The sequence below is a fragment of the Chiloscyllium punctatum genome, chromosome X (genome assembly GCF_047496795.1).
Source record: "Chiloscyllium punctatum isolate Juve2018m chromosome X, sChiPun1.3, whole genome shotgun sequence".
Lineage (NCBI taxonomy): Eukaryota > Metazoa > Chordata > Chondrichthyes > Orectolobiformes > Hemiscylliidae > Chiloscyllium > Chiloscyllium punctatum.
In genome coordinates, this window is record NC_092791.1 from 31710526 (window position 1) to 31738129 (window position 27604).

The 27604-nt window shown below is 39.8% G+C and overlaps 1 protein-coding gene across 8 annotated transcripts in view; it reads left to right on the forward strand.

Annotated features, from left to right (window-relative positions):
* pan2 (poly(A) specific ribonuclease subunit PAN2) overlaps nt 1–27604 on the forward strand; it is a 139263-nt gene that overhangs the window by 61868 nt on the left and 49791 nt on the right. For all 8 annotated transcript variants that reach the window (XM_072567187.1, XM_072567180.1, XM_072567182.1 and 5 more), the window contains exons 17-25: nt 961–1102; nt 4162–4299; nt 7435–7494; nt 8574–8664; nt 12046–12203; nt 18379–18522; nt 20259–20438; nt 24209–24302; nt 25051–25254. In XM_072567187.1, the coding sequence (XP_072423288.1) occupies nt 961–1102; nt 4162–4299; nt 7435–7494; nt 8574–8664; nt 12046–12203; nt 18379–18522; nt 20259–20438; nt 24209–24302; nt 25051–25254 (1211 nt within the window). The remainder of the gene's footprint in view (nt 1–960; nt 1103–4161; nt 4300–7434; nt 7495–8573; nt 8665–12045; nt 12204–18378; nt 18523–20258; nt 20439–24208; nt 24303–25050; nt 25255–27604) is intronic.

Sequence of the window (27604 nt, forward strand, 5' to 3'; positions counted from 1 at the left end):
CTTTTCTCACTGAATCTACAGTGTAATAGTCTATTCCCTTCTCCCTCATATGCTTGACTATCTTGACCTTAAATACATCAGTACTATTCTCTTCAACCACTCCCTGTTGGAGTGAGTTCGACATTCTTACCATTCTCCTGTAATTTGTTGCCATCCTCAACATTGATTATTCTGCTATCAATCTGGTGTCATCTCAAATTTGGAAATTGGATTTTTAATTCCAAAGTCCAAATTGTTAATGCAAACTGTGAACAGCTGTGATCTCAGCACTAAATCTTGTTGAACATCACTTCCACCTTCTGCTACTCTGATAATGCAGTTGAATGTGATTGGTTTTAATTGTCTGGAGATCAGCTGCAACAGCAAATTATTGTTCGATGTTCTGGTTGTTAGTTTGCTCCAAAGAGCACAGTTCCTTTGGAGTAAAACCAGCCAGCAATTCTGTACAGAAATGAGACCTTTGCACCTTCTGAACAAGACCAGCCACCATCTCTTGGGGAGAAAAAACAGGAAATCCATGGACCTCCTATATCAAAGTGAAGTTTAGAGGAAAAACGATGCCGATTTCATTTACAGTCCCATACAAAGTTGTATCAATTTCTGTTTGCCAAGTAGGCCATCTTTCTCAAAAGGAAAGAAAGGTTGTTACTTTTCCAACTGTTATTCTATCTGAAACCACACATAACTGTTATAACTAAAATAACCCATAAGTGCTGTATCTTTATGGTATTTATATCATTTGCAAAACTGATAAAAGACTTTTGTCTCAATCCGTGAATTTAGTGCTATATACCTCATGTTATCTGGGATGATTCATCTTTTTGAATTTTTAAAATTTAATTTCAAGGGGTTTTCTAAAATATCCTAAAACATAAAATAGTAAAAACTGCCCAGTTTCCACCTAACTTAACAAATGGTGATATGATGTTCCATTTGCAAACCAAGACATTTTTTTTCCAGGGAAGCACTTTGTAATGCAGAAGGACTGAGCTTCTATACATCAATTGAGGAACTGAAAAATATATGGATCCCATGTTCTATCAAGATGAAGCTCACTAAAACAAAAGAACTGGAAGTTACAAACTGGACTGAAAATGAAGGTGTATGTAACTATTTCTAACTTGTGATTCTTTATTTTCAAACCTTAAATGAAGATGAGCCTCCTGTATGTGTTTTAATTGTTACTTAGAGTAGCTTGAGTTTAGAAGTGGAAATTATGATCCCAGCTGTTCGTACTACTAGGCAAGTCAGCTCAATATATCATGTTTTCATTTTTTTTCTTTTTTATTTAGTTATTTAACATGGTGGTTAGCCACTGAGACATATTCATACAAGGCTGCAGATTTTCTTTTAGCATATATATAATATATGACAGAGAATGATTTCAAAACACACAGCAAAACAACAGTTCAGCTTTTTCTCCTGACGCTGTCCGTTGTAGAATCTTGAGAGTTCAGATGATTTACTCCTCCTGGTTCAACACTTTAAGATTCTATTTAACTGATTCTTGATATTTTCCTTGCTTTAGACTGAGGACAATTTACTGAGTCCTTTCCAAATTTGCTGTCAGAAACTTTTCACAAATCTGAGAGCCTAAACTTACTTCGTTCTAATGACCTGCAAACTTTCCTCATTTAGAAATTTCACAAACTAAACCTTCCTGCTGACATGATTTTGTTGCCTGAGTTGCCCTGAATTCTCCTCCTTGGAGAGAAAATAAACATTTTTTAAACTCATCAAATGTCTCCTGAATTAAACTGAAAATCTTGCTTTTGAACTGAATTAAAATTTGCTCATTTTAATTTCTTCTGAACTGAAAACAAAGCTAATGGCCTTACATCCTTCCTTGTCACAAACCCAACAGTATAAATATCTTTCATTAACATCATGGATGTTTGTTGTCCTCTTTCTGACAAAAATGCTGGATTTAGCCTTTGTTCCTGGTGGACACTGTAACCTTATCTCTGAACTTTTTCTCTAAAAAGAGCTTTCACAGAAGTAGTCAATGCTTAACAGCACTGTTTTGAAAGCAAAACTTGAAAAATGATATTCATATCATGAAACTTGCACCTTTCATCACATGGTAAATTATGTGTACATGTTTTTCTGAAGGGGAGGCAGTTAGTATCTTTCCCAAAACATGGGGAAAAACATGAATATTTGAGAGCCACAAAATGGAGTAAGATTGTTTAAACATAAATCTTCTCGGACAGTTACATTTGCAATTCATACCTGGTGATTTTTTTTTCTTAATTATAGATATGTCTGCAGAATGTTTTCTTCTAGTTTTTATAATACTGTACATATGGGCAGGAATAGGCCATTTAGCCCCTCTAATCTCTTCTGCCATTCAGTGAGATCGTGGCTGATCTGTGGCCTAACTCCATATACCTGCTTTTGGGCCATATCCCTTAATATCTTTGCTTAAGAAAAATTTATCTGTCTCAGATTTAAAACTACCAACTGATCTCGCATCAACTGCAGTTTGTGGAAGAAACTTCCAAACTTCTACCATTCTTTGTGTCTAAAAGTGTTTCCGAAGTTCTTTCCTGAATGGTCTGGCCCTAACGTTTGGACATTGCACCTTCGTTCTAGAATCCCCAACAAATGCAAATAGTTTATCTTTATCTACCCTGTCTTTTACTGTTAATATCCTGAAAACTTCAATTAGATCACCCCTTAACCATCTAAATTCCATACAAAACTGGCTTTATTTGTATTTACTTTCCATTAACTTAACCCATGAAATTCAGGTATCAATTTTGTAAACCTACATTGTACTGCCTCCAAGGCCAGTATATCCTTCCTAAGGTGTGGTGCCCAGATCTGCTCTCAGTATTCCAAGCGGGGTCTAACCATGGTTTTGTATAGCTGCAACATAACTTTTGCATCCTTATACTCCAGCCCTCAAGGTATAAAGCTCAGTATTTCATTTGCTGCCCTGATTATTTTCTGCACCTGTTCTTGGTATTTTAAAGGTCTGTGCACCTGAATTCCAAGTCTCTTTGGACATCACTGTACTTAACTTCATACCATCCAGAAAGAACCTTGAGCTATCCTTTTTCAGTCCACAGTGGATAACCTCAAATTTACTTACACTGAATTCCATCTGCCACAGTTTTGCCCATTTGTCTAGTCTATCAATATCCCTTTGCAATTTTATGTAATCATCTATACTGTCTACAATGCTTCCTAACTTAATATTGTGATGTGAAGTTGGAAGAGTGAAACTGTTAGTATTCCTTTGTGGTTATGTAACTAACTCATTTTGCATAGTCACATTCATAGGTATTGGCTGGATAAATACAGTACTATACTTGTTACAGCTACTCAAGGATGCATTGCCATTTACACAACTCATTTCAAGTCTAACTGGCAGAAACCTGGTATCAGTGTGAATATAACGTGGGCGGCCCTTGTAATATGCTGGAGGATTGAAGCTCCCTGTTCTGGATCTGTGTTGCTTTCTCTATCATTGCTTGTAAAATCTAATATACCCAAGCTTCAGTTTAGTTGTAACAGGTTTCAGAAATGTTTTCCATTAATTTTATTTACTGCCACTTGTTGCATCTGGTTTGGAAATATGTTTTCCTGTATTCCGTCTCAGAGTTCCTTAAAGGGGTTAGAAGTACCATGTGTTTAGTCTCTGGACACCTTAAAAATTATTTGTAATAAAGACACAGGAAATTAAGACTTTTAATTATAATGTTCTGTAAGTCTGGTTTCCATATTTTAATGCTATTTTAAAATTGTTAAAATCCTCTTGTGAAAGAATAGCCGGACTAGCCGAATAGTATAGATATATTTGATTTGTCGTTCAGATCTACATTTCCGCAAACTGGAGCGCTCTGTGTAAATTAGAGAACGAAACCACAGGGCAATGTTGAATAATTCATTTTGAGTGTTCTGTGGGAAGGAAGACCTGGAAGAGATCTGGGGCATTACTTTTAAAGATGTGTTAGACATTGCACATTTCCAACTTTATACTGAAACAGTGCAGTTTTATGTTAATGACATAAATCTATTTTGAAGTAATTGGCATCAAAAAGTAGCTTTCATTGTTTGTATTTTTTTAAATTCTGAAATTATAACCTGTTTGATATGTATAAGTCAGTGAGCAGCCTGAGGTGTCTAACTATTTACTTTGGTCCTTATATGTAGTTGAACCCTTCAGAAGATGAGGAGAGCACCTACCTATATGATCTGGTGGTAACAGTGGCCCACATTTTAGATCCTCGGACTGGTGGAAATCTTGTAGCCCATATCAAGGTTGGCGAAACGTATCATCAACGAAAGGAGGTATAAGTATGGATCTAATTCCTAAATTAACAGGTGTTGAAACTGTCATATTTTAGTGTGTCAGTGGTATTATCAGAAGCAAAAAAGTCATTTATTGACCGATATAGTACATCTCATCGGCAAAATTCAATCTGCTTCCCTTTTCAAAATAAATCTTTTAATGAACAGTTGATAATCATGGATTGCCATTAATATAATTGAAAATATACTTTTATAATTCATATATTAATGAAGTATTTGGTATAGTTTGTACTTCAAATTATGCTGAAGGGAATTGCAAGGAAACGTGTTCCAAACACTTGTGATCACCCCAGTCCCAGTCCTGCCTTAAACTTATAACTACCAAAAAATGTAGTCAGTTTCATTTTTATGGATCAGTATCTAAATTTATGATGACTATTTGAAAAAAATCAGTAAGATTGCCTTCCTTTTCTGCCACAGTTATTTTCACTGCCTGATGTTTTCTGCAGCAGTACTGGGAGTGGCTTAGTCTGCTGTAAATAATGTTGCAGTTGAGACACCAGCTTTATGTTATATTAGAGGGGAAAAGCTAGATTTATGCAATGTTAAGAAATGAAATACCAGCAGATTGTCAGTTGACCTTGTTATATCCATGTTAAAATTCTTTCCACAGTCCTTCCAAAACTCTGACCAATAGAAGTGCAATTTTATGATGTGAAATTTCAATAAGCTGAGATGCCAATTTGCCTTATGGCAATTGCCAGTTGTAAAATATGACAGACTCTTTTCATTTTTAGAAGTCATATGTTGGTAGTTGTCAAAGTTTTCTCTCTGAATCACCACCACTTTAGATTCCTTTTTTCCTCCTTGGACTCCAGTTTCCATCAAAGCATCATTCAGGGAAGCAGATAAATGCAACTTACCAGCAATATTCATCATAATATTCTCTGAAGTATTCAAAGTTTGTGAGAATTTTTTGTATCTCGGGTGCTCGTTGTTGTGGTTCTGTTCGCCGAGCTGGGAATTTGAGTTGCAGACGTTTCGTCCCCTGTCTAGGTGACATCCTCTGTGCTTGGGAGCCTCCTGTGAAGTGCTTCTGTGATGTTTCCTCCGGTATTTATAGTGGTTTGTCTCTGCCGCTTCCGGTTGTCAGTTCCAGCTGTCCGCTGCAGTGGTCGGTATATTGGGTCCAGGTCGATGTGCTTATTGATTGAACCTGTGGATGAGTGCCATGCCTCTAGGAATTCCCTGGCTGTTCTCTGTTTGGCTTGTCCTATAATAGTAGTGTTGTCCCAATCGAACTCATGTTGCTTGTCATCTGCGTGTGTGGCTACTAAGGATAGCTGGTCGTGTCGTTTTGTGGCTAGTTGGTGTTCATGGATACGGATCGTTAGCTGTCTTCCTGTTTGTCCGATGTAGTGTTTTGTGCAGTCCTTGCATGGGATTTTGTTCACTACGTTGGTTTTGCTCATGCTGGGTATAGGGTATTTTGTCCTGGTGAGTTGTTGTCCGAGAGTGGCTGTTGGTTTGTATGCTGTTATGAGTCCTAGTGGTCATAGTAACCTGGCTGTAAGTTCAGAAATGTTCTTGATGTATGGTAACGTGGCTAGTCCTTTGGGTTGTGGCATGTTTTCATTCCGTTGTCTTTCCCTTAGGCATCTGTTGATGAAATTGCGGGGGTACCCGTTTTTGGCGAATACATTGTAGAGGTGTCGTTCTTCCTCTTTTTGCAGTTCTGGTGTGCTGCAGTGTGTTGTGGCCCTTTTGAACAGTGTCTTGATGCAACTTCGTTTGTGTGTGTTTGGGTTGTTGTTTTTGTAGTTCAGGACTTGGTCTGTGTGTGTGGCTTTCCTGTAAACCTTTGTGGGTGAATTCTCCGTTCGGTATTCTCTGTACCGTCACATCTAAGAATGGGAGTTGGTTGTCCTTTTCTTCCTCTCCAGTGAATCTGATTCATGTGAGTGTGGCGTGATGATTAGGTGCGTGCAGAACTGCAAAAAGAGGAAGAAGAACACCTCTACAATGTATTTGCCAAAAACGGGTACCCCCGCAATTTCATCAACAGATGCCTAAGGGAAAGACAATGGAATGAGGACATGCCACAACCCAAAGGACTAGCCATGTTACCATACATCAAGAACATTTCTGAACTGACAGCCAGACTACTATGACCACTAGGACTCATAACAGCACACAAACCAACAGCCACTCTCAGACAACAACTCACCAGGACAAAGGACCCGATACCCAGCATGAGCAAAACCAATGTAGTGTACAAAATCCCATGCAAGGACTGCAAAAACACTACATAGGACAAACAGGAAGACAGTTAACGATCCGTATCCATGAACAGCAACTAGCCTGCCCTTTGATGTGAAGGGCAGTGCTTGTCACTGGCCATTCGGGTGTTTCCTTTCTTCCTGGTGGTGGAAATTGAATAAAGATTCATGCACCTTGTGTCTTTCACTGCGTCTCACACCTGCTGGGGAAAAAATAAGCACTACCGCAGTTAGGCGGTAGTGTCGGGGTTGAAAAAAAAATAAGCAGGAGATTGTTTTGAAATAAAAAAGAAAAAAAAAGAAAAAAATAAAAAAAAGGAAAAAAAACCCAGCAACTAGCCACGAAACGACACGACCAGCTATCCTTAATAGCCACACATGCGGATGACTAGCAACATGAGTTCGACTGGGACAACACTACTATTATAGGACAAGCCAAACAGAGAACAGCCAGGGAATTCCTAGAGGCATGGCACTCATCCACAGGTTCAATCAATAAGCACATCGACCTGGACCCAATATACCGGCCACTGCAGCGGACAGTTGGAACTGACACCTGGAAGGTGCAGAGACAAACCACTATAAATACCGGAGGAAACAACACAGCAGCACTTCACAGGAGGCTTCCAAGCACTGAGGATGTCCCCTTGACAGGGGACGAAACATCTGCAACACAAATTCCCAGCTTGGCGAACAGAACCACAACATTCTCTGAAGTAATTATATTGTTTTCATTTGAGTAACTGGCACTGTCCTTTGGATTTTTAATGGGGGTCCTTGGAAATGGCTATTTACAAATGGAAATGGCTATTTCCCCAGTGCAGCAATGTCCGAAAACTGCTACCTTAAGACAGGATTTATTGTGTATATCTCATGCAATATTTTTGTGTTTTAGGGCGTCACTCATAAACAGTGGTATCTGTTTAATGACTTTCTCATTGAACCAATTGACAAGGTAATAAATGATAGCGACTTTATCTTTTCAATTACGTTACTTTGAAACCATGTTGAGGGGGAAGGAAAATGAAAGAATTCTGCTTCCTTCTATTTTAATTCATATATCTTTTTGTGATTTTATTTCTCCCAAGTAGATAGCGAGACCTCGACTTACAAACATGAACCAAGACATGGAGTATTAACTGCAATTTCTGTTTTTATGTCATGGGTGTATTAATATTATTTTTAAAGATTCAGCATGTAAACATTTTCTGTACTTCTGAACGCCAATTTTATATTGTTCTACATTGTGTTCCAACTTGTGTACAACTTGACTTGCAAATGGATTCGAGAACAGAAACCGTTCACAATCTGGGGACTATCTGTACATAACTTATCATGATAAAAGATTTCTTATGTAAAGGCATACACACATACAGACACACACACTCTAGTCGAAGTAAAGTGGTTATGTCAATAGTACTATTAAGTACACTGCAGTCATGAGTGACCCACTGTGGTGCTAAGGTTCTGATTGCTGTTGCTCCAGGGAACTGAGAGTTCAGCTATGAACTTCATGCAGAGAAAAGACCACTTGCAGAATTTCAGGTGATGTAGAGTAAGTTGGTGGAGGGCAAAAAGATACATTTCCTCAGAACAAAAGTGCATTTATGTTTATCAGCCTCAACTATAACAAAGTGAACAGCCAAGTACAGTACGGTACAGTACATCAGCATCTGAGTGACTTTGCCATACTGATGTAATGGAACTTTGTTCTCTGATTCAATGTATAATAAGGTTTCATTGTTAGTGAGCTGATCAGAAATAGGAAGGATAAGGAGTAAGATCCACAATGAAGGCTAACAGCTTCTCAGACATGAAGGATCATTGTTGCACATCACCTTGCAGAAGCTGACAGAGTAATGTTGGCAAGAAGTCTGCTGAATAGCACACCTGATGAACCACTTAGACCAGAGTATCAACATATGCCGCATGGGAATTGAAAGAGGCAAATTATTTTGAATGGGTGACCAGTGAGAATTCTTGGAATATTGTTGAGATTGCAGTTTACTTGAGAGTTGACTTTTTTTTTTGCAGTGTGAGGCTGTGCAGTTTGATTTGAGTTGGAAGATCCCTTGTATTCTGTATTACGCTAGACGAAATTTGAATTCCAAGTATGATTTAACAAGTAGGTAACATTTATTAATTATTGAATCATAAATTGTTGACTGGAGAAGCATAGCTTGATCTAGAAGAAGCCCAAATCTACTGTCCCTTCCCTCAGCTGCTCCCTCTCTTTTTCTCTGCCCCACACCCCCAACTCACTATTGCATGATTTCTGTATTGTTTTATATGGTGCAGTTATCTGATAGTTCTCAAACAATGTATTAGTAAATAAGGCAAGAACATGTGGGTCCTCCTGTTTGATAGCTATCTCAGACAAAGATGCTTTATAGAAATATGCCAGATTTGATGACCAGTCTCTGATAAATTTACTGACATCCACTGGAGCAGTAAATGGGTTAGCTACAAATAGCTTCAGCTCTCCTCGCTCTGCCCTTTTTGGGAAGAAGGGGAGAAAGCTGATAGGGAATTGATTAGCTGGGGGTGAGCGAGAAACAGAAATTTCATAGCACGTGCCCTAAATTAAGGTTCCATGACCAACTTAGTTTTTAAATTTAAGTTGCAATGCTTAATATGTATTTTTCATCCGTTTTAAAGATCACCAACAGCTGTGGGTAATGTCTGCTGCAAAGAAATTCTTCCTCATCTCAGTCTTAAATTGTCACCCCTTTATCCTGTGACAATGCACTCTGGTCCTAAACTTTTTGACAAGGGGAAATATCCTCTCAGCACTTATTGTGTCAAGTCCCATTCCTATCTATTTTCATGAGATCACCTCTCATTCTTCTAAATTCTACAAGTAGCAGCTTTTGCTCTGTTTTGCGACAGTATATTTAGAACATAGAACATTACAACGCAGTAGTGGCCTTTCGGTCATCGATATTGTGTCAACGTGTGAATCTAATCTGAAGCCCATCTAACCTACACTATTCCATATCATCCATGTATTTATCCAATGACCATTTAAATGCCCTTAACATTGGCGAGTCTACTACTGTTGCAAGCAGGGCATTCCACGCCCTTACTACTCTGAGTAAAGTACCTACCTCTGACATCTGTCCTATATCTATCACCCCTCAATTTAAAGCTATATCCCCTCTTGCTAGCCATCACCATCCGAGGAAAAAGCCTCTCGCTGTCCACCCTATCTATTTCTCTGATCATCTTGTATGTCTCTATTAAGTCACCCCTTAACCTGCTTCTCTCGAACAAAAGCAGCCTCATAAGACCCTCCCTTCATATCAGGTAATATCCTGGTAAATCTCCTCTGCACCCTTTCCAATATTTCCATGTCCTTTCTATAATGCGGTGACCAAAACTGTACGCACTACTCCAAGTGCTGCCGCACCAGAGTTTTGTACAACTGCAGCATGACCTCATGGCTCCAAAACTCAATTCCTCTACCAATAAAAGCCAACACATCATATGCCGCTTTAACAACCCTATTGACCTGGGTGGCAACTTTCAGGGATGTATGCACATGAGCACCGAGATCTCTCTGCTCATCCACACTACCAAGAATCTTACCATTAGCCCAGTACTCTGCATTCCAGTACGCCTTCCAAAGTGAATCACTCACACTTCTCTGCATTAAACTCCATTTGCCACCTCTCAGCCCAGCTTTGCAACTTACTTATGTCCCTCTGAAACCTGCAGCATCCTTACAGCTGTCCACGACTCCACTGACTTTAGTGTCATCTGCAAATTTACTAACCCATTCTTCTATGCCCTCATCTAGGTCATTTATAAAAATGACAAACAGCAGTGGTCCCAAACCAGATCCTTGTGGTATAGATGAACATTTCTCATCAACCATCACCCTCTGTCTCCTTTCAGCTAGCTAATTTCTGATCCAAACCGTTAAATTGCCCTCAATCCCATACCTCCATATTTTGTGCAATAGCCTACCATGGGGAACCTTATCAAACACTTGACTGAAATCCATATGCACCACATCAAACTCTTTACCCTCATCCACCTGTTTGGTCACCTTCTCAAAGAACTCACTAAGGTTCGTGAGACTCGACCTACCCTTTACAAAACCAATCAAATTATTCCTTTTTAGATGATTATAAATCCTATCTCTTATAACACTTTCCAACACTTTACCCACAACTCAAGTAAGGCTCAGTGGTCTATAATTACCAGGGTTGTCTCTACTTCCTTTCTTGAACAAGGGGACAGCATTTACTATCCTCCAGTCTTTTGGCACTGTTCCTGTAGAAAATGATGACATAAAGATCAAAGCCAAAGGCTCTGCAATCTCCTCCCTAGCTTCCCAGACAATCCTAGGATAAATACCATCCGGCCCAGGGGACCTAGCTATTTTCACACTTTCCAGAATTGCTCGCACCTCCTTGTGAACCCCAATCCCATCTAGTCTAATAGCCTGTATCTCAGTATTCTCCTCGACAACATTGTCTTTTTCTGGTGTGAATACTGATGAAAAATATTCATTTAGCGCCTCTTCTATCTCTCTCATTCAACTCGAGAGCTCATTCAACTCACCACAGAATACTATATCAAATATAAATGTATGCCAGGCAACTAGGATGTGCTTCATAAAGGAGAAGCAATTTTTTTTTAATATATACATCCACTCCTGGAATATAGGTGTCACTGGCTCGACCAGCAATTATTGACTGTCCTTAGTTGCCCTCAAGAAGAACTCGGTGAGTTATCTTCTTGAACAGTGCAGTCCACAGTGCTGTTCGGGAGAGAGTTTCAGTTGATTTCAGGGAATTCCAGTTACTAGTTGCTTAAAATGTTGGTGTTAGTTGGAGTTCTGTACCATCAGGGAAGGTTTTAAATGCTGCAGGATTTTCTTTTTTGTAAACTATTTTAAATGGTTTGTGTGTTTTTCAATTATTCTTTTATTGTTTTCATATTCTGTCATTTTTAAATCCCTTCTTTACTAGTATTACATATAATTAACATCACCAAAACAGTCAGTCCGATGGGTCTTTGCTGGTAACCTTGAAAATACAGCTGATTGTTTTTTTTTCCTGAGAAAAGAATCAAATGCATTTCTTATCTGTGTCCAATTGTCTTTGTATTTCTCTAAAAATGTTTTAAATTTAGATGCACCAGTAAAAATTTCAATTTTTGTCAATGTAATAAATATCTATTAAGTGTGTCTAAAGCACATAAGCCAGCGGTAATGTCTTTTGAATAGTGTGCACAGTTTGCCATTCTGGTTTTGATGTAGCAAATATGAGGCACCCAGTTTGTAAATGGTCAAAATGCCGGAGTCATAATCTGGTTCAATTTTGTAACCCTGTTTTCAATTTAGGAAAATTTTCCTCATACAGGTGAGTTAAATTTGCAATATTTTCTCATCCCTAGTTAGTAACTGGACTAGCTAATTATGTTTTATGTTTTATATTTTAATATTTTAATATCTTATTTCATTAGTAACCACAGAATGATTTTTTACCCTTTTCAGTAAAAAATCCAATTGAAGCAAGTGTTTTGCTGGCAGAGGCATCTCTCGCTAGAAAGCAGCGAAAATGTCATGCAACTTTTATTCCATTAATGCTGAATGAAATGCCCCAGCCTAGTGATTTAGTGGGCTTGGATGCAGAGTTTGTCACATTGAATCAGGTATGCGTGTTAACTTGGAAAATATGGTTAGTTTAACATATCATCTTGAGGAAAGTGTCTTTATTTTAGGTGCAATTAATAATTTTTTTTATATGGTACTCCAATTTGACCTAGAATTTACTCGCAACAAAGATTTTTATTGGCCACTTATCTCAGGTTGGGAAGGTAAAATGGTGTGAGCAATGATTTTTTTTTCATTAACTAACTATTAGTGGCACCGATCTATGATTGGTGAGTGGCAGAAACATATGACTAAATAATGTGGTCCTTGTGGAAATGTTGCACAGATATAGGGATACCTTTTTTGCAGTTATGCTCATTGTTTGAGCACAGTACATGAGCTTTTCTCCATATCTAGCTCATGCTATACTTAACGTATACCTGCTTGATGGTATCGGATCACAAATATTCTATTTCTGAGCAGTGAGTGTGACCCATACACAAAAAAGCATATGATCTCCCTTTTGAGACCAAAATACACTAGGAAGTTTAACTTTGGCGGTGGGGAAACTTCTAGAAACAGTTATTCAGGACAGAATTAGTAATCATGTGGAAAAAAGGTGGCTTGATTTGGAAGAGTCAGCATTGATTTCTAGAGGGAAAATTGTGTTTGGCTAACTTGCTAGAATTTTTTGAAGAGGTAATAGAAAGGGTTAATGATAGTAACAGTGTTAATGTGGTATTAATGGATTTCATAGAACAATACAGCACAGAACAGGCTCTTCGGCCCTCGATGTTGCGCCGACCTGTGAACTATTCTCAGCTCGTCTCCCTACACTATCCCAAAATCATCTATGTGCTTATCTAAGGATTGTTTAAATCACCCTAATGTGGCTGAGTTGACTACATTAGCAGGTAGGGCATTCCACGCCCTTACCACTCTCTGAGTAAAGAACCTGCCTCTGACATCTGTCTTAAATCTATCACCCCTCAATTTGTAGTTATGCCCTCTCGTACAAGCTGACGTCACCATCCTAGGAAAAAGTGTTTCACTGTCTACCCTATCTAATCCTCTGATCATCTTGTATGTCTCTATCACCCCTTAGCCACCGCCTTTCCAATGAGAACAGTCCCAAGTGTCTCAGCCTTTCCTCATAACACCTTCCCTCCAGACCAGGCAACATCGTGGTAAACCTCCTCTGCACCTTTTCCAATGCTTCCACATCCTTCCTGTAATGGGGCGACTAGAACTGTACACAATATTCCAAGGGTGGCCGCACCAGCATTTTGTATAGTTGCAGCATGATATTGAGGTTTCGGAACTCAATCCCTCTACCAATGAAACCAAACAGACCGTATGCCTTCTTAACAGCACTATCCACCTGGGTGGCAACTTTCGGAGATCTATGCACATGGACTCCAAAATCCCTCTGCACATCCACACTTCCAAGAATCTTTCCATTGACCCAGTACTCTGCCTTCCTGTTATTCTTCCCAAAGTGAATCACCTCTCATTTAGCTGCATTGAACTCAATTTGCCACCCCTCAGCCCAATTCTGTAGTTTATCCAAGTCCCCCTGCAACCTGTAACATTCTTACAACTGTCCACTACTCCACCGACTTTAGTGTCGTAAAATGCCTTTAAGAAGGCATTTGATGCAATGCCACGCAACAGACTTGAGAGAAATTATAGATCATGATACAAAAGGGACAGTAGCTATGTGGATACAAAATTAGCTGGGTGATAGGAACTGAAAACTCATAGTCAGTGGATATTTTTCAGGTTGGATGGAGTTTGTAGTGGAGTTCCCCAGAGATTGGGACCCCTGCTTTTCAGTGATATGTATAAATGATTTGGATCTTGGTGTGCAGGAGACCGTTTCAAATTTTGTAGATGACATTAAATTTGGAAGAATTGTAAACTGCAAGAACAGTGTGGAACTTCAAAAGGACTTTGACAAGTTGGTTGAGTGGATGTCTGGCTCATGCTTGAGGCTCAATGCAGAGGAGTGTGAGGTGATCCATTTTTGAAGAACATTGGAAAACAATATAAAGTAGGGGCTACAATTCTAAAGGGGCTGCAGGAGCAGAGGGTCCTTCGTGTGTATGTGCACAGTTCACTGAAGATGACCAAACAGGTGAAGAGAGCAGTTAATAAAGCATATAATATTCTTGGTTTTGTTAGTAGATGCATCGAGTACAAGAGCAAAGAGGTGATATTGCAGTGGTGTAAGACACTTGTTAGATCTCAGCTGGAATATTGTGTACAGTTGTGGGCCCTACATTATTGGAAAGACATGAATGCTTCAGAGACAATGCAGAAAAATTTACAAGAATGGTTTCAGGAATGAGAAACTTCAGCTGTAAAGATGGATTGAAAAGATTGGGACTGTTTCTCTTTAGGGAGAAGATGGCTGAGAGGAGATTTGGTAGAAGTTTCAACGTCATGAGCAAGGTAAATAGAGCAGATAGGGAGAAGCTGTTCCTGCTTGTAAAAGAGAGGGGCATAGATTTAAAGTGATGTGCAAACGAAGCAAGGGTGATGCGAGAAAAGACTTTTATGGTGCATAGAGTATGGAATGCACTGCCTGGAAATGTGGTGGAGGCAGGTTTAATTGAGGCATTCAAGAGTGGCATTGGATGGTTATTAGGTCAAAATGGTGTGCAAGGATATGGGAGCTTGCTCCACCTCTCCCTTGCCAGTATTTTCTGTGTCTTGAGCATCGACAGGATTTTTCGCTTTTGGGTCTGAATGGAGGTTTTCTGTGACAACGTTTGAACAGGTTCTGTTAAAGCAGAGCTCTGAGAATAGGGCAGAAACTGTGTTATTGGATGTGATACAGTTGGAAAGAGCAAAGAGCGAAAGATAGGAAGGGTGAAAGATCATGAATTATGAGGATTCTGTGCCAGCAGAGCTGTTGTAAAGATTAATGGTAAGACAGCCAATTATGGGGGAAGTTTTAAAAATCAACAAAAGATTTTTTAAAAAAAAGGTAAACTTTGAAGATAAACTTGTAAGTAATATCAAAACCGACTGCAAGAGCTTCTTTAAATATGTAAAAAGGAAGAGAGAAGCTGAAGTGAACATAGGCCCCTTAGCGAATGAGGCTGGGGAAATAATAATGAAGACTGTGGAAATGACAGAGCAGTTGAGTAAATACTTTGCATCAGTCTTTCCAGTAGAAGACACTAACACTCCACAATTACTCAATAATCGCAAAAAGCTAGCATCCAGGTTCAGCAGGTAATAGGGAAGGTAAATGGAATGGTGGCCTTTATTTCAAAGGAAATGGAGTATAAAAGTAGGGAGGCTTTGCTAAAACTATTCACACCTCACCTAGAATACTGTGAACAGTTTTGAATCCCTTATCTAAGGAAAGGTATACTGGCATGTTAAAGTACAGATTTGAGACGGTCCAGGGAATCCCTTATGGACTCAGACCTGTAAGCCTCTCTCTTGGTTCGTCCCAGAGATCATACTGTTTGGAAGTCTGGAATAAAAAACCCTCTTACAGACAGATTAGTTTGATTTTAGTCATCCCCTTTATTTACCAATAGCATCACTATTGCAACTTAACACTGATACCTATAAGCTAAACTAACTAGGTTCTAATAACCTAGGAGAGTAGGGTGCCAGTTCTTCAAGTGTCCCAGCAGGCTACTCCAATGTACAGCTGCAAAGTGGCCTTCCTTTTATACAAAAGTTCTTTAAAAATTGCATGTTGTTAATTAGACAGATGACAGTGAAAGACAATAATTCATAAGGAAGTTAATTGACAGGCCTGTGTACGCTGGACTAATCACTCCTGCAGGCCCTAAGGCATTCATCAGGTGGGAAAAACACCCAGCCAAGTTAGGCGCCTGCTAGCGAGTTAAGCTCCTATCATAGAGGTACCAATCTGAGCTAATTGGAGAGTTCATAAGGTAACCGTGCATAGCTCACATGTCTGATACAATTATTTTGACAAAATGGCTTCTTAGCAAGGAGGGCAAACTTTTGACCATAAAATGTCTTCCTGACACATTTGTGCCAGAATCTCTTCAAAGTTAGGTTTAGGATAATTTCTAAGCTAGGAGCAGACTCCTGTTTTTTAAGCGCTGAATCATTCTGTACCTGAGGCTGAGATGTTACCGTAAGGTTGCATTTAAACTGATTCATTATCCTTTGAATTAACATGCATGCTTTTCAGGGTTGTGATTCAAATTCAAATAAGACATAAGATCTGATTAGTTAGAATTGACAGTGGGGCAGTCTGTAAGGTCTGTAGAGTGGTCTGCAAGAACAGCAAGTAAGTTAAGGCTTCATCAATATTACCTTTTACAGAGTTTGTATTTAATAACCGGTAATGGCAACTCCGTATCACCTTAAGGTCCCAAAATGCAATTAAATTCAATCCATAGCAGATAAGCACTAAGTGTTACTTTTCTACTGACTCCAACAGCCTCAGCACTAAAATGGTCTCTCTCTCTCGTGTCCTTTTGAACTCTCAAGTCAGCAAAGTTTTTTTTCTCTCGTTGTCTGCCCTGCACGCACACATTCACCGATGCTAAGGCAAATGTTCTTAATTGCCTTCCAGCATCCTGTCATCACTTGGTGAGCCCAGATGTCCCTATCTTCTGCATTCCTTGAGTCCCACCCCACCCCCTTTTTTTCCTGAGCCTTCCTGCCTGTCTATTTTCTAGTGCATTAAGTGTGTTTTATAGTTCAGCATTACATTTTAGTCTAAATGTTTAAAGACACATATTAAGGCTATAGATTTTCTCAGGCATTGGAGGCAGTCCAGAGAAGGTTCACTAGCTGATGCCAGGTCTAGAATGACTGTCTGCTTATAAGGAGAGGCTGAATAGGTTGGACTTTTACTCATTGGAGTTAGTGAGATATATTATTGAAACATACAAGATTCTGAAGACTTGACAGGGGAGATGCGAAAAGGCTATTTCTTCTTGTGGGAGAGTCCAGTACCAGAGGGTATAATCTTATTTCACGAGAAAATTGTACATTTACATCAGAGATGAGGAATTTATCTGGGATTGAAGTAAATCTGTGGAATTCTTTAGTGCAGAGGGCTGTTGAGACTGGGTAGTTAAGTACATTCAAGGCTGAGATTGATTTTAAATCGGAAATGAGGAAAAACAGGCAAGTGGAGTTGCAAATTCTTAGATCAGCCGTGATTCCATTGACTGGAAGAACAGACTCGATGAGCTGATTGGCCTACTTCTGCTCCTATGTTTTATGCTCATGATTTGAGTGAATGTGTATGCCTTGCTTCTGTTGACCATGTTCAAAGATGGAGCTGTTTGTGAATGTAACTCCAGGGCTGATATTGGGAGGAGACATACTGGAGACTGAGTTGGAAGACTGAGATTTTACATGGTTCCACAATGCAAATACTTCTAACTACATGAGGTGTATCTTTCAAATAAAAGTGAAGCACTGTGGATGCTGGAGAGTTTAAATAAAAGTCAAATTGGACTCAAAAGTTAACATTGTTATCTCTCCACAAATGCTGGCAAACCTGCTGAGTTTCTCTAGCACTTTGATTTTATTTGAGGCACTTCTTTGTTGTATCAACAGTTCAAAATGAAATTTCCCTCTATTTAAAATATTCTTTGTCTGTTAATTAATAATTAAAATATGTTGATTTTAGCTGGTTTGTTGCACTAAAAGTTTTAAAGTGAAATTTTAGCCAGTGATTTTCTGTGATTCTGTTATGTGCATTCTTTTCCTTTTAAAATTTGCAGTCTCTATGGGCATCATACTAATGAGTTTCATTGTTTTCTAGTGGATATTCCCCAATGAAGTGAAATCAGTTTTGCTTTAGAAGCAGTTTGTTAATTATTCAGGTATTAAGATTACTATTATCAAACAAACTAGTGCAGTTTGTGTATGATTGGGAATACAGTTGGTTCTGCTATAATAAGTGTTTCGTCAGCGTGAATTGGATTTAACATGATTGAAGAATTTAGATTGTTACTTGTAGAATGTGAACTTTCGTTACCTATATTGGCTATAGCACTGTTCTGGACCCATTAGTTTAAATGGCACAGCTATTGCGCGATTTTCTTATAACACGAGGTCACACGAGAACAGAACTATCATGTCAAATCAGAACAAACTGTATGACATTTTTCAAAGAAAATTCTAAATCAAATACCTGTACTCCGCTTAAGGTTAGTTTAGTGAAACTTGTCATTTTGTCAGTTTGTGATGTTTTATGTAACTTGATATTCATAGGAAGAAGCAGAGCTGCGTAGCGATGGAACAAAATCCACGATCAAGCCCAGCCAAATGTCAGTTGCCAGAATCACATGTGTGCGAGGTCAGGGACCGAATGAAGGTGTTCCGTTCATTGACGATTACATTTCCACGCAGGAGCAGGTAATGAGATGAACAGAGGTTTTGCTGATCTTGCTGTCTAATTTGGGTGACCACTATTTTGAAGCTAATGTCTAAAGCATGAAATAACTTAATAGAATACTCAAAGCAACTTCTTGTCAAACACTGTATTCTCAGTTTTTAATCCACTAAGTTTGTTTTAATTTATTTTGGCCAAGTTGAGAGGCACCAAATCAGGATCAATCACCTTCACAGGCAGGGATTGCTATATCTGCATATGTAATGGGTTTGGGGTATGTGTATTCGTAGGGTTGTGTATAAGTCGGGTGGGTATGACTCCTAGGAAACTGCTAACTGCAGCAGAGCCCCCTGAATTCTCTGATTTAAATGGATACTTCTGGAGGACTCCAGGTGCTGGGGAATTGTTAGTTAGCATTTTCGGTTTCCTGGAGGCTATTATGTTGGGGATTCTGCAATTCTACGCTGCACAGACAATTGTGTGGCCATCAGAAAATTTTGGTCATAGTTTCTTTGCATGAGTCGAGAATGTGGTGCTGGTAAAGCACAGCAGGTCAGGCAGCATCCGAGGAGCAGGGGAATCGACGTTTTGGGCATAAGCCCTTCATCAGGAATGAACCAATTATATTCTGTCCTTGGTCCCTCAAGGACATCCTCTCTCTCCAGGACTGCAAAGTCTCCTTCATCAGTACTGCTACCCCTCCTCACTTTTGTCCTTTCCTATTTTACCCTTTTCCAACTTTCTTGAATACCTTGTATTCAGGAATGTTTAGTACCAGATTTTGTTCTTTCTCGAGACAGGTCTTTGTTTTTGCCACATCATATTTTCACTTGGTTATATGCTTCTAACTCATCTTCACTATATTCTATGGGTTTAAATGCATGTACAGAAATCCTAATTTGCATCTTATCACATTCCCTCTTCTTCTGACCCCATTTAATGCTTTTACTTTTCTTTATGCACATTATTTTCCTCGCTAGCATGACCTCCTTGGTTCTCATAACACTGCCAAGTTTGTTCAAACGCTTCCCAATAGTACTGGCAAACTGCCCCGAAAGGATAAAGTAAGGACTGCAGATGCTGGAGTTCAGAATTGTGTGTGTTGCAGGAAAAGCACAGCAGGTCAGGCAGCATCCGAGGAACAGGAGAATCGACGTTTTGCATATAAGCCCTTCATTAGGAATCCTCATCGGCAAATGTTGATTTTCCTGCTCCTCAGATGCTGCCTGACCTGCTGTGCTTTTCCAGCACCACACTCTCGACTCTGCACCAAAAGGATGTTGGTCCCAACTCTGTTCCAGTGCAACCCATCAAATGTGTATAGGTCATTTCTCTCCCAGAACTGATCTCAATCTTCCAGGAGTATAAAAGTCCTCAATTCTGTACTTAGTGTCAGTCACACATTTGTCTGTTCCAACATCCCATTTCTAGATTCGATAGTAGCACCAGAAGTGATCCAAAAATTGCTATCTGTATCATCCTGCTTGGTAGTTTCTTTTCTTGTTCCCTAATATGTGCCTGCAGGACTCATCCCTTTTCCTTCCAAATACGGGTATGGTCCGTGACCTCTGACTGGTCCCTTCTCTCCCTCCGTCTGCTTTGTACTCACTCAATTACATCCTTGACTTTGGCACCAGGAAGGCAACATAACATCTTGGATTCACCTCTGTAGTTGCAAAATGCATGTATGAAATGACACTATCTAAAAATTATCTTGTATACTTACTCCACAAGTGTGTTTTTTTTTTCCTTAAATTAGGTTGTGGACTACTTGACTCAGTATTCTGGAATCAAGCCTGGAGACCTTGATGCCAAAATTTCATCCAAGCACCTAACCACCTTGAAGTCAACGTACCTGAAGCTGAGATTCCTTATTGATATTGGAGTAAAGTTTGTGGGACATGGGCTGCAGAAGGACTTCAGAGTCATAAATCTTATGGTTGGTTTGAAAAGTTCTCCATTCTTAAACAGAATACTTTAGGATAAACCAACTGTAATGCCATCCTATACTTGTGGACAGCTGGTCTGCCAGCACCAAAAAGAAAAAAATATGCAAAGGTATAAAAATTAAGTGTTCACTTAATATCCCCAAAAGCAAACAACAGATTAAGGCGATGTATTCAGCAGCAATTGTTTCCTTCAAAGGGAGACTACCCTTTGTGACCCCTTAATCTTTTTTATAAAGATTTGCAAGTACTGGCAGAGTGCAAATTGGTGATTTTTAGGGGGAACCCATCTGACATCCGTTCCAAATGTGGAAGTAAATTGGGTTTCAGTAGGAGTTGAAATGGGTTTGATGAAAGTATTCAATAGAATTTATTATGTACTCATAGAAACTGGAGGAAGCCATTTAGCCCTTCAAGCCTATTCTGCCATTCAGTGAGACCATGGTTGATCTGTAACTTAATTCCATATACCCACCTTTCCTCCATCCCTTTGGCTAACAGAAATCTGTTAATCTCAGATTCAAAATTAACAACTGACCGAGCACCACTTGTTATTTGTGGAAATTAATTTCAAACTACCACCAATTTTTGTGTATTTTACTTCACTGAAAGTTTTAACCTTTTTAAGATTGTGTTCTCTAGTCCTTGACTCCCCAACCAGCAGAAATAGTTCCTCTCTATCTGTTCTTCTTAATATCTTGATAACTTTGATCAAATTACCCCTTGCCCTTAGGAGAAGGAGATCAGTTTTCTCAGTTGGCTAAATACCTGAATTGTAGTGCAGAATGTGCCAGTGACACAGTTTCAGTCCCCAGTTCTGGTAGTTCATCGTTGCTTGTCTGTTTACTTTGTCCCATGTTTGATGGAGAATGGTGCCCTTCAAACTATGTATAGGGTGCTGACTATGGCTATTTTCCATTTCTAGTTAGGTAACATTCTCCTAAATCTGTGTTCAGAACTGCTCACTATTCCATGTGTAGTCAGTTCACTAATTAACATCACTTTTTGTTTTTAACAAGCTGGTTGGTGTTTATTGCCCATTCCAAGTTGCCTTGAGGGTTTTGAGAGTAAACCATTTGTATAGTCACATGCAGGCACATTGGATAGGCAAGGCAAGTTCCCTTCCATAAAGGATATTGGTGAACCAGTTATAATCGTAACAGCTTCCAGGGTTGACTGGTGTTCCTGCACAAATTGCCAGAATTATTAAATGTAGTTCCACAACTTGTTATAGTGGGATTTAAAATCATGGCTGAGTACTAAGTCCAATACCAAAAATATCATGTGAAAATAACTGCAAGGTGGAGTTTCTTCAGGTGGATTTATTGGTTGTTTTTTTTTCCTGAGACACCACTGAGAACCCTTGTTTTTCTTAATGGCAGAAGAGTTATTTTCTTTCCTCCATGTCTCTTTAGAAGGTGTTAGAATGAAATTCTGGTTGCTGACATGATACAAGTTGTAATTTTTCACAAGTTTTAATGGAATTGAATGATTTATTGTCACATGTATTTAACAAGTAAATAGTGAAAAGTATAAGTATCAGCCATAAGTGTTGGCAATAGAATATATTAGAAGGCAAATTTGAATTTGAAGCTGGTCTTGACTGACACTTCCTGCAGGGATTGTTGAATATAGATTGGAGTAGGAATCCTCACCTACACCAGCTCAAGGGTGCTGATAAATGCAGTGTCCTTATCGCAATCCCAGTAGCACTTGACTACCAAACTTTGCATTTAACAATTGACATGCATGTTTTAAAGTGGTAAAAATATGTTGAAACCAGTTTTCCAAGTGAACATTGCTAATAGAGTCATAGAGGTGTACAGCATGGAAACAGATCATTCTGTCCAACCCGTCCATGCCGACCAGATATCCCAACCCAATCTGGTCCCACCTGCCCATATCCCTGCAAACCCTTCCTATTCCTATACCCATCCAAATGCCTCTTTTAAATGTTGCAATTATACCAGCCTCCTCCACTTCCTCTGGCAGCTCATTCCATACACGTACCACCCTCTGTGTGAAAACATTGCCCCTTAGGACTCTCTCATACCTTTCCCCTCTCACCCTAAACCCACGCCCTCTAGTTCTGGACTCCCCGACCCCAGGGAAAAGACTTTGCCTATTTACACTATCCATGCCCCTCATAATTTTGTAAACCTCTATAAGGTCACCCCTCTGCCTCCGCTCCAGGGAAAACAACCATAGCCTGTTCAGTCTCTCCCTACAGCTCAAATCCTCCAACCCTGGCAACATCCTTGTAAATCTTTTCTGAACTCTTTCAAGTTTCACAACATCTTTCCGATAGGAAGGAGACCAGAATTGCATGCAATATTCCAACAGTGGCCTAACCAATGTCCTGTACAGCTGCAACATGACCTCCCAACTGCTGTAATCAATACTCTGACCAATAAAGGAAAGCATACTAAACACAGCCTTCACTATCCTATCTACTTGCGACTCCACTTTCAAGGAGCTATGAACCTGCACTCCAAGGTCTTTGTTCAGCAACACTCCCTAGGACCTTACCATTAAGTGTATCAGTCCTGCTAAGATTTGCTTTTCCAAAATGCAACACCTCACATTTATCTGAATTAAACTCCATCTGCCACTTCTCAGCCCATTGGCACATCTGGTCAAGATCCTGTTGTAAACTGAGGTAACCCTCTTTGCTGTTCACTACACCTCTAATTTTGGTTTCATTTGCAAACTTACTTAATGTACCTCTTATGCTCACATCCAAATCATTTATGTAAATTACAAAAAGTAGAGGATGCATCACCGATTCTTGTGGCACTCCACTGGTCACAGGCCTCCAGTCTGAAAAGCAACCCTCCACCACACCCTCTGTCTTCTACCTTTGAGCCAGTTCTGTATCCAAATGGCTAGTTCTCCCTGTATTCCCTGCGATCTAACCTTGCTAATCAGTCTCCCATGGGGAACCTTGTCAAACGCCTTACTGAAGTCCATGTAAGTCCATGAAGATGTGAATCCACTGTCTAATACTGCATAGCTGAAAGAATCTGGTACAAATATATTCACTGTGCTAAGTCAACAACACTTTTCTAATTTCTTTGGTGCAGAGGCTATGTACCATTGAAGAAATACAATGGTGTTCTGATTGGGTAAAACAGATTTTCTAAATAGCATAGCTTCACAAAATCATGAATAGTATGTTTGTCTTTACTTAGAGTCATAGAGATGTACAGCATGGAAACAGACCCTTCGGTCCAATCCGTCCATGTCGACCAGATATCCCAACCCAGTCTAGTCTAGTGTGGGAGGTTCCCTATTGGCTGCGTCTATTTGAAAATAAATCGTAAAAACTTCATTCTGTGGAATATGGCAGGAAGCTATCATACTCTCTGTGATAGAGCTGCTGTCTGTGATGTCAGTTCAGTGTGATACAAGCTGACTGTGATGCATCTTGTAGAGATTAGCAGCCAAATTTGTATTAGAATTGCAATAACCACAATGTTGAAAAACACTGGTGTAAGCAAAGATTGAAGATACATAATTAGTGTGAATTTCTGGCCTGAGGGAAGACTGTTTAATAGTTTTCCATCATGAGTTTGTACATGAGCCACCAGATCTATTGTGTGGTTTCAGATTTGAGAAAAGCAAGTTTCAGTAATAGTCCACCAGATCACTTTAGTGTGGCGCAAACGTAAATGCTCCTCCAGCTCAAAGAAATGTTCAATGAGTTGCTTTTATAAGTTTCAGTTTTAGATTAATCTACTTTTCTCCTCATTTCTATCTTCAGATACCGAAGGAGCAAGTGATAGACACTGTGTATTTGTTTCACATGCCTCGGAAGAGGATGATTTCATTGCGTTTTCTTGCATGGTATTTTCTAGGTTTGTATTGGTTACAGTTTAAGATTTTTAGCTTTTGTTAATATCAGTTGATGTGTGTAATTCCAAATGTCTTTGTAATCAGCTAGATTTCATTGTAAGGTATTATGATTTTTGTGTGTGTGCTGATCTGTGTTGGTTGGTTCGCTGAGTTGGTTGACTTTCTTGCAAAGTTTTGTTTCCCTCCCCTCCTGGGTGACACCCTCAGTGCTGTGTCGTCTCTGGAGGAAGCACTGTCATTGTGACCTGCCCTGAATTTATATGGTTCTGTCTGTTGTGGCAGGTGGTTCTACATCCGGTTTTGTACTCTAGTGCTCTGTAGATGGGGTCTATTTCAGCATGTTTGTTTATGGAACCAATGGATGAATACCAGGCCTACTGTGTAAATGAAATGTATAAAATACCATGCAGCAACTGCGAGAAACATGACATCGGACAAACAGTTAGGAAACTCGTCACCAGAATACATGAGCATCAGCTTGCAACAAAACAACATGACCAGTCCTCCCTCATATCAGTACACACTGGCAATGAAGGACACAAATTGGGAAAGAAAATATTTCGGGAACTGATACCAAGCAGTAAGAAAGTTCTGCTAAACCTTTGTAAATCTCTGATCAGAGCTTAGCTCAGGCATTGCATCCAATTCTGGGCGCTACACTTCGTACGCTATGTCAATAGCCTGGAGAGGCTGTAGAGAATTTACTTAAATCTGATAAAACTGACTTTTCTTGTTTCACTTCTTCGACAGAACTCAAAATTCAGGGCGAAACACATGACAGTATCGAAGATGCTCGCACGGCGCTACAGCTCTATCGCAAATACTTGAAATTGACCAAGCATGGTATAGATGTTGATGAATTCCGGAAAATACTTAAAGGTCTCTATGAGAAAGGCAGAAAGATGGACTGGAAAGTACCAGAACCAGAAGGAGAGGTGCAGAATAGTCCAAAAAGTAAAGTACCATTTTTATTTCTTTCTGAGTGACAACATTTAATTGCTTACAGCTAAAATTTAACGATAACCCTTAACCAGAAATTAGTGCATTGTACCAAACTTGAGCCTTGAAAAATCAAATTAAGAAGGAGGGTTAGGTATTAGACATCCTCTCTGACATAGATCAATGAAATGAGTGTCTGTTAGTTATTGCAATCCTGCATTAGCTGAGTTTGGTAGTTGAATTCAGTTCATGTTTGACTTGGGCACACAGCATAAAATAATCCATAATTCAGCAAAAAATGGCAATCTCACTGAGTCCACAAGAAGGATGATGAGAGAACTGGAAGATGTCATGCTGGTCTAGTCGAGGGTGCTTTTGTGGTTTAGGGACTTATATTCTTTGTCTAATAATACTATAACAGATCCAGAACCTTAGCTTTACCTCCGTTCCTGCAGTGGCAGGGAAAAGTGCTGGGAGGGGAGGGTGGGTTGTTGGGGGGCATGGACCTGACGAGGTAGTCTGCAAAACCTGTGCCCACACCTCCCCCCTCACCTCCGTCCAAGGCCCCAAAGGAGCCTTCCGCCCCCATCAAAATTTCACTTGCACTTCCACACGTCATTTACTGTATCCATTGTTCCCGATGCAGTCTCCTCTACATTGGGGAAACAGGCTGCCTACTCGCGGGACATCTCCGGGACAACCCCACCGCCCCGTGGCCGAACACTTCAACTTCCCCCTCCCACTCTGCCAAGGACCTGCAGGTCCTGAGCCTCTTCCATTGCCACTCCCTTACCATCTGACGCCTGGAGGAAGAATGCCTCATCTTCTGCCTCGAGACCCTCCAACCCCAGGGCATCAATGTGGACTTCACCAGTTTCCTCGTTTCACCTTACCCCAGTTCCAACCTTCCAGCTCAGCACCGTCCTTATGGCCTGTCCCATCTGTCCATCTTCCTTTCCACCTATCTGCACCACCCTCTCCTCCAACCTTCACCTCTTACTGCCACCTCCATCCACCTATTGCACTCTCAGCTACCTTCCCCCTAGCCCCACCCCCCTCCCATTTATCCTTCCACCCCTGAGACTCCCAGCCTCATTCCTGATGAAGGGCTTTTGCCTAAAACATCAATTTTCCTGCTCCTCAGATGCTGCCTGACCTGCTGTGCTTTTCTAGCACCACCCTCTTGACTCTAATCTCCAGCATCTGCAGTCCTCACTTTCGCCTAATTGAATTGACCTGCAAAAAATATGTTTACTTGCTGGGATGCATACCTGGGATCATGTTTTCTGTTGAGATGAATCCAACCATCTGGTGCTGCTACACTATGTAACTTCTCTGAGCTAAGTTCAACAAGATGAAGAGTAAAATCACATGGCGCAGAAGGAGACTGATTATTCAGTCTTTGGAGCTATCCAGTTACTCCCAGTCTTGGGTTCGTTCCCCATAGCTCTGTAATTCTTTTTCCTTCGAGTATATATCCTGCAGTACTCTTCAAAATGTAAATTTCGGGTCGGGGGTGCTACAGTACTTCAGTATTGATATTTTGGCTTCTTAATTCTCACCTTTAAAATGTAATTCTGTGTTGCACAGTTTTGAGGTTGGATAATGTGATGATTGAGATATTTAATTAAAAGTCACACAGCACCAGTTTATAGTCCACCAGATTATAGTCCAACAGGTTTAATTGGAAGCACTAGCTTTTGGAGCACCGCTCCATCAGGTGGAAGGAGCAGCGTCCTGAAAGCTAGTGCTTCCAATTAAACCTGTTGGACTATAACCTGGTTTTGTGATTTTTAACTTTGTACACCCCAGTCCAACACTGGCATCTCCAAATCACGAGATATTTATTGCCCTAGTAGTAATTTATACTGTCACTTAATCCACCTGGAGTAATTTTTTTTGGAATGTTTTTCATAAATGGTGATATTTGCATTTGGTGGCTGAGGCTGTTTGCAGGCATAGTGTTACAGCGTGAATAACAGCCAGCTTTATGGATATAATAGTTTGTTCAATTGGTTGTTCTCGTGCTTGAGCCAGAAGTTAATGGGTCCAAGCCCTGATGCAGAACTCCAGCTCGCCCAGTATCCTAGGCAACTTTTTACCTATGTTAACGTTTTTGAGACCTGTAATGCGCAAATCATCTGCTGTATTTGCCTTCAGAACAGTGACTACTGTAAAAGAAAGCTATTGGCTGTGGAGTGCTTTAGGACTTATTGAGGATTTTTAAAAAATGCTATTCAAATGCAAGTTTTTGTTCTTTGGTTAAGCATCTTTTACTTTCAAAGCTTAAAACTACTTTAGTTTTTAAAACAGTCATGTTTCTATTTCTGAAGTATCCTCATACCAGCACTGTATGCAGCCGAGA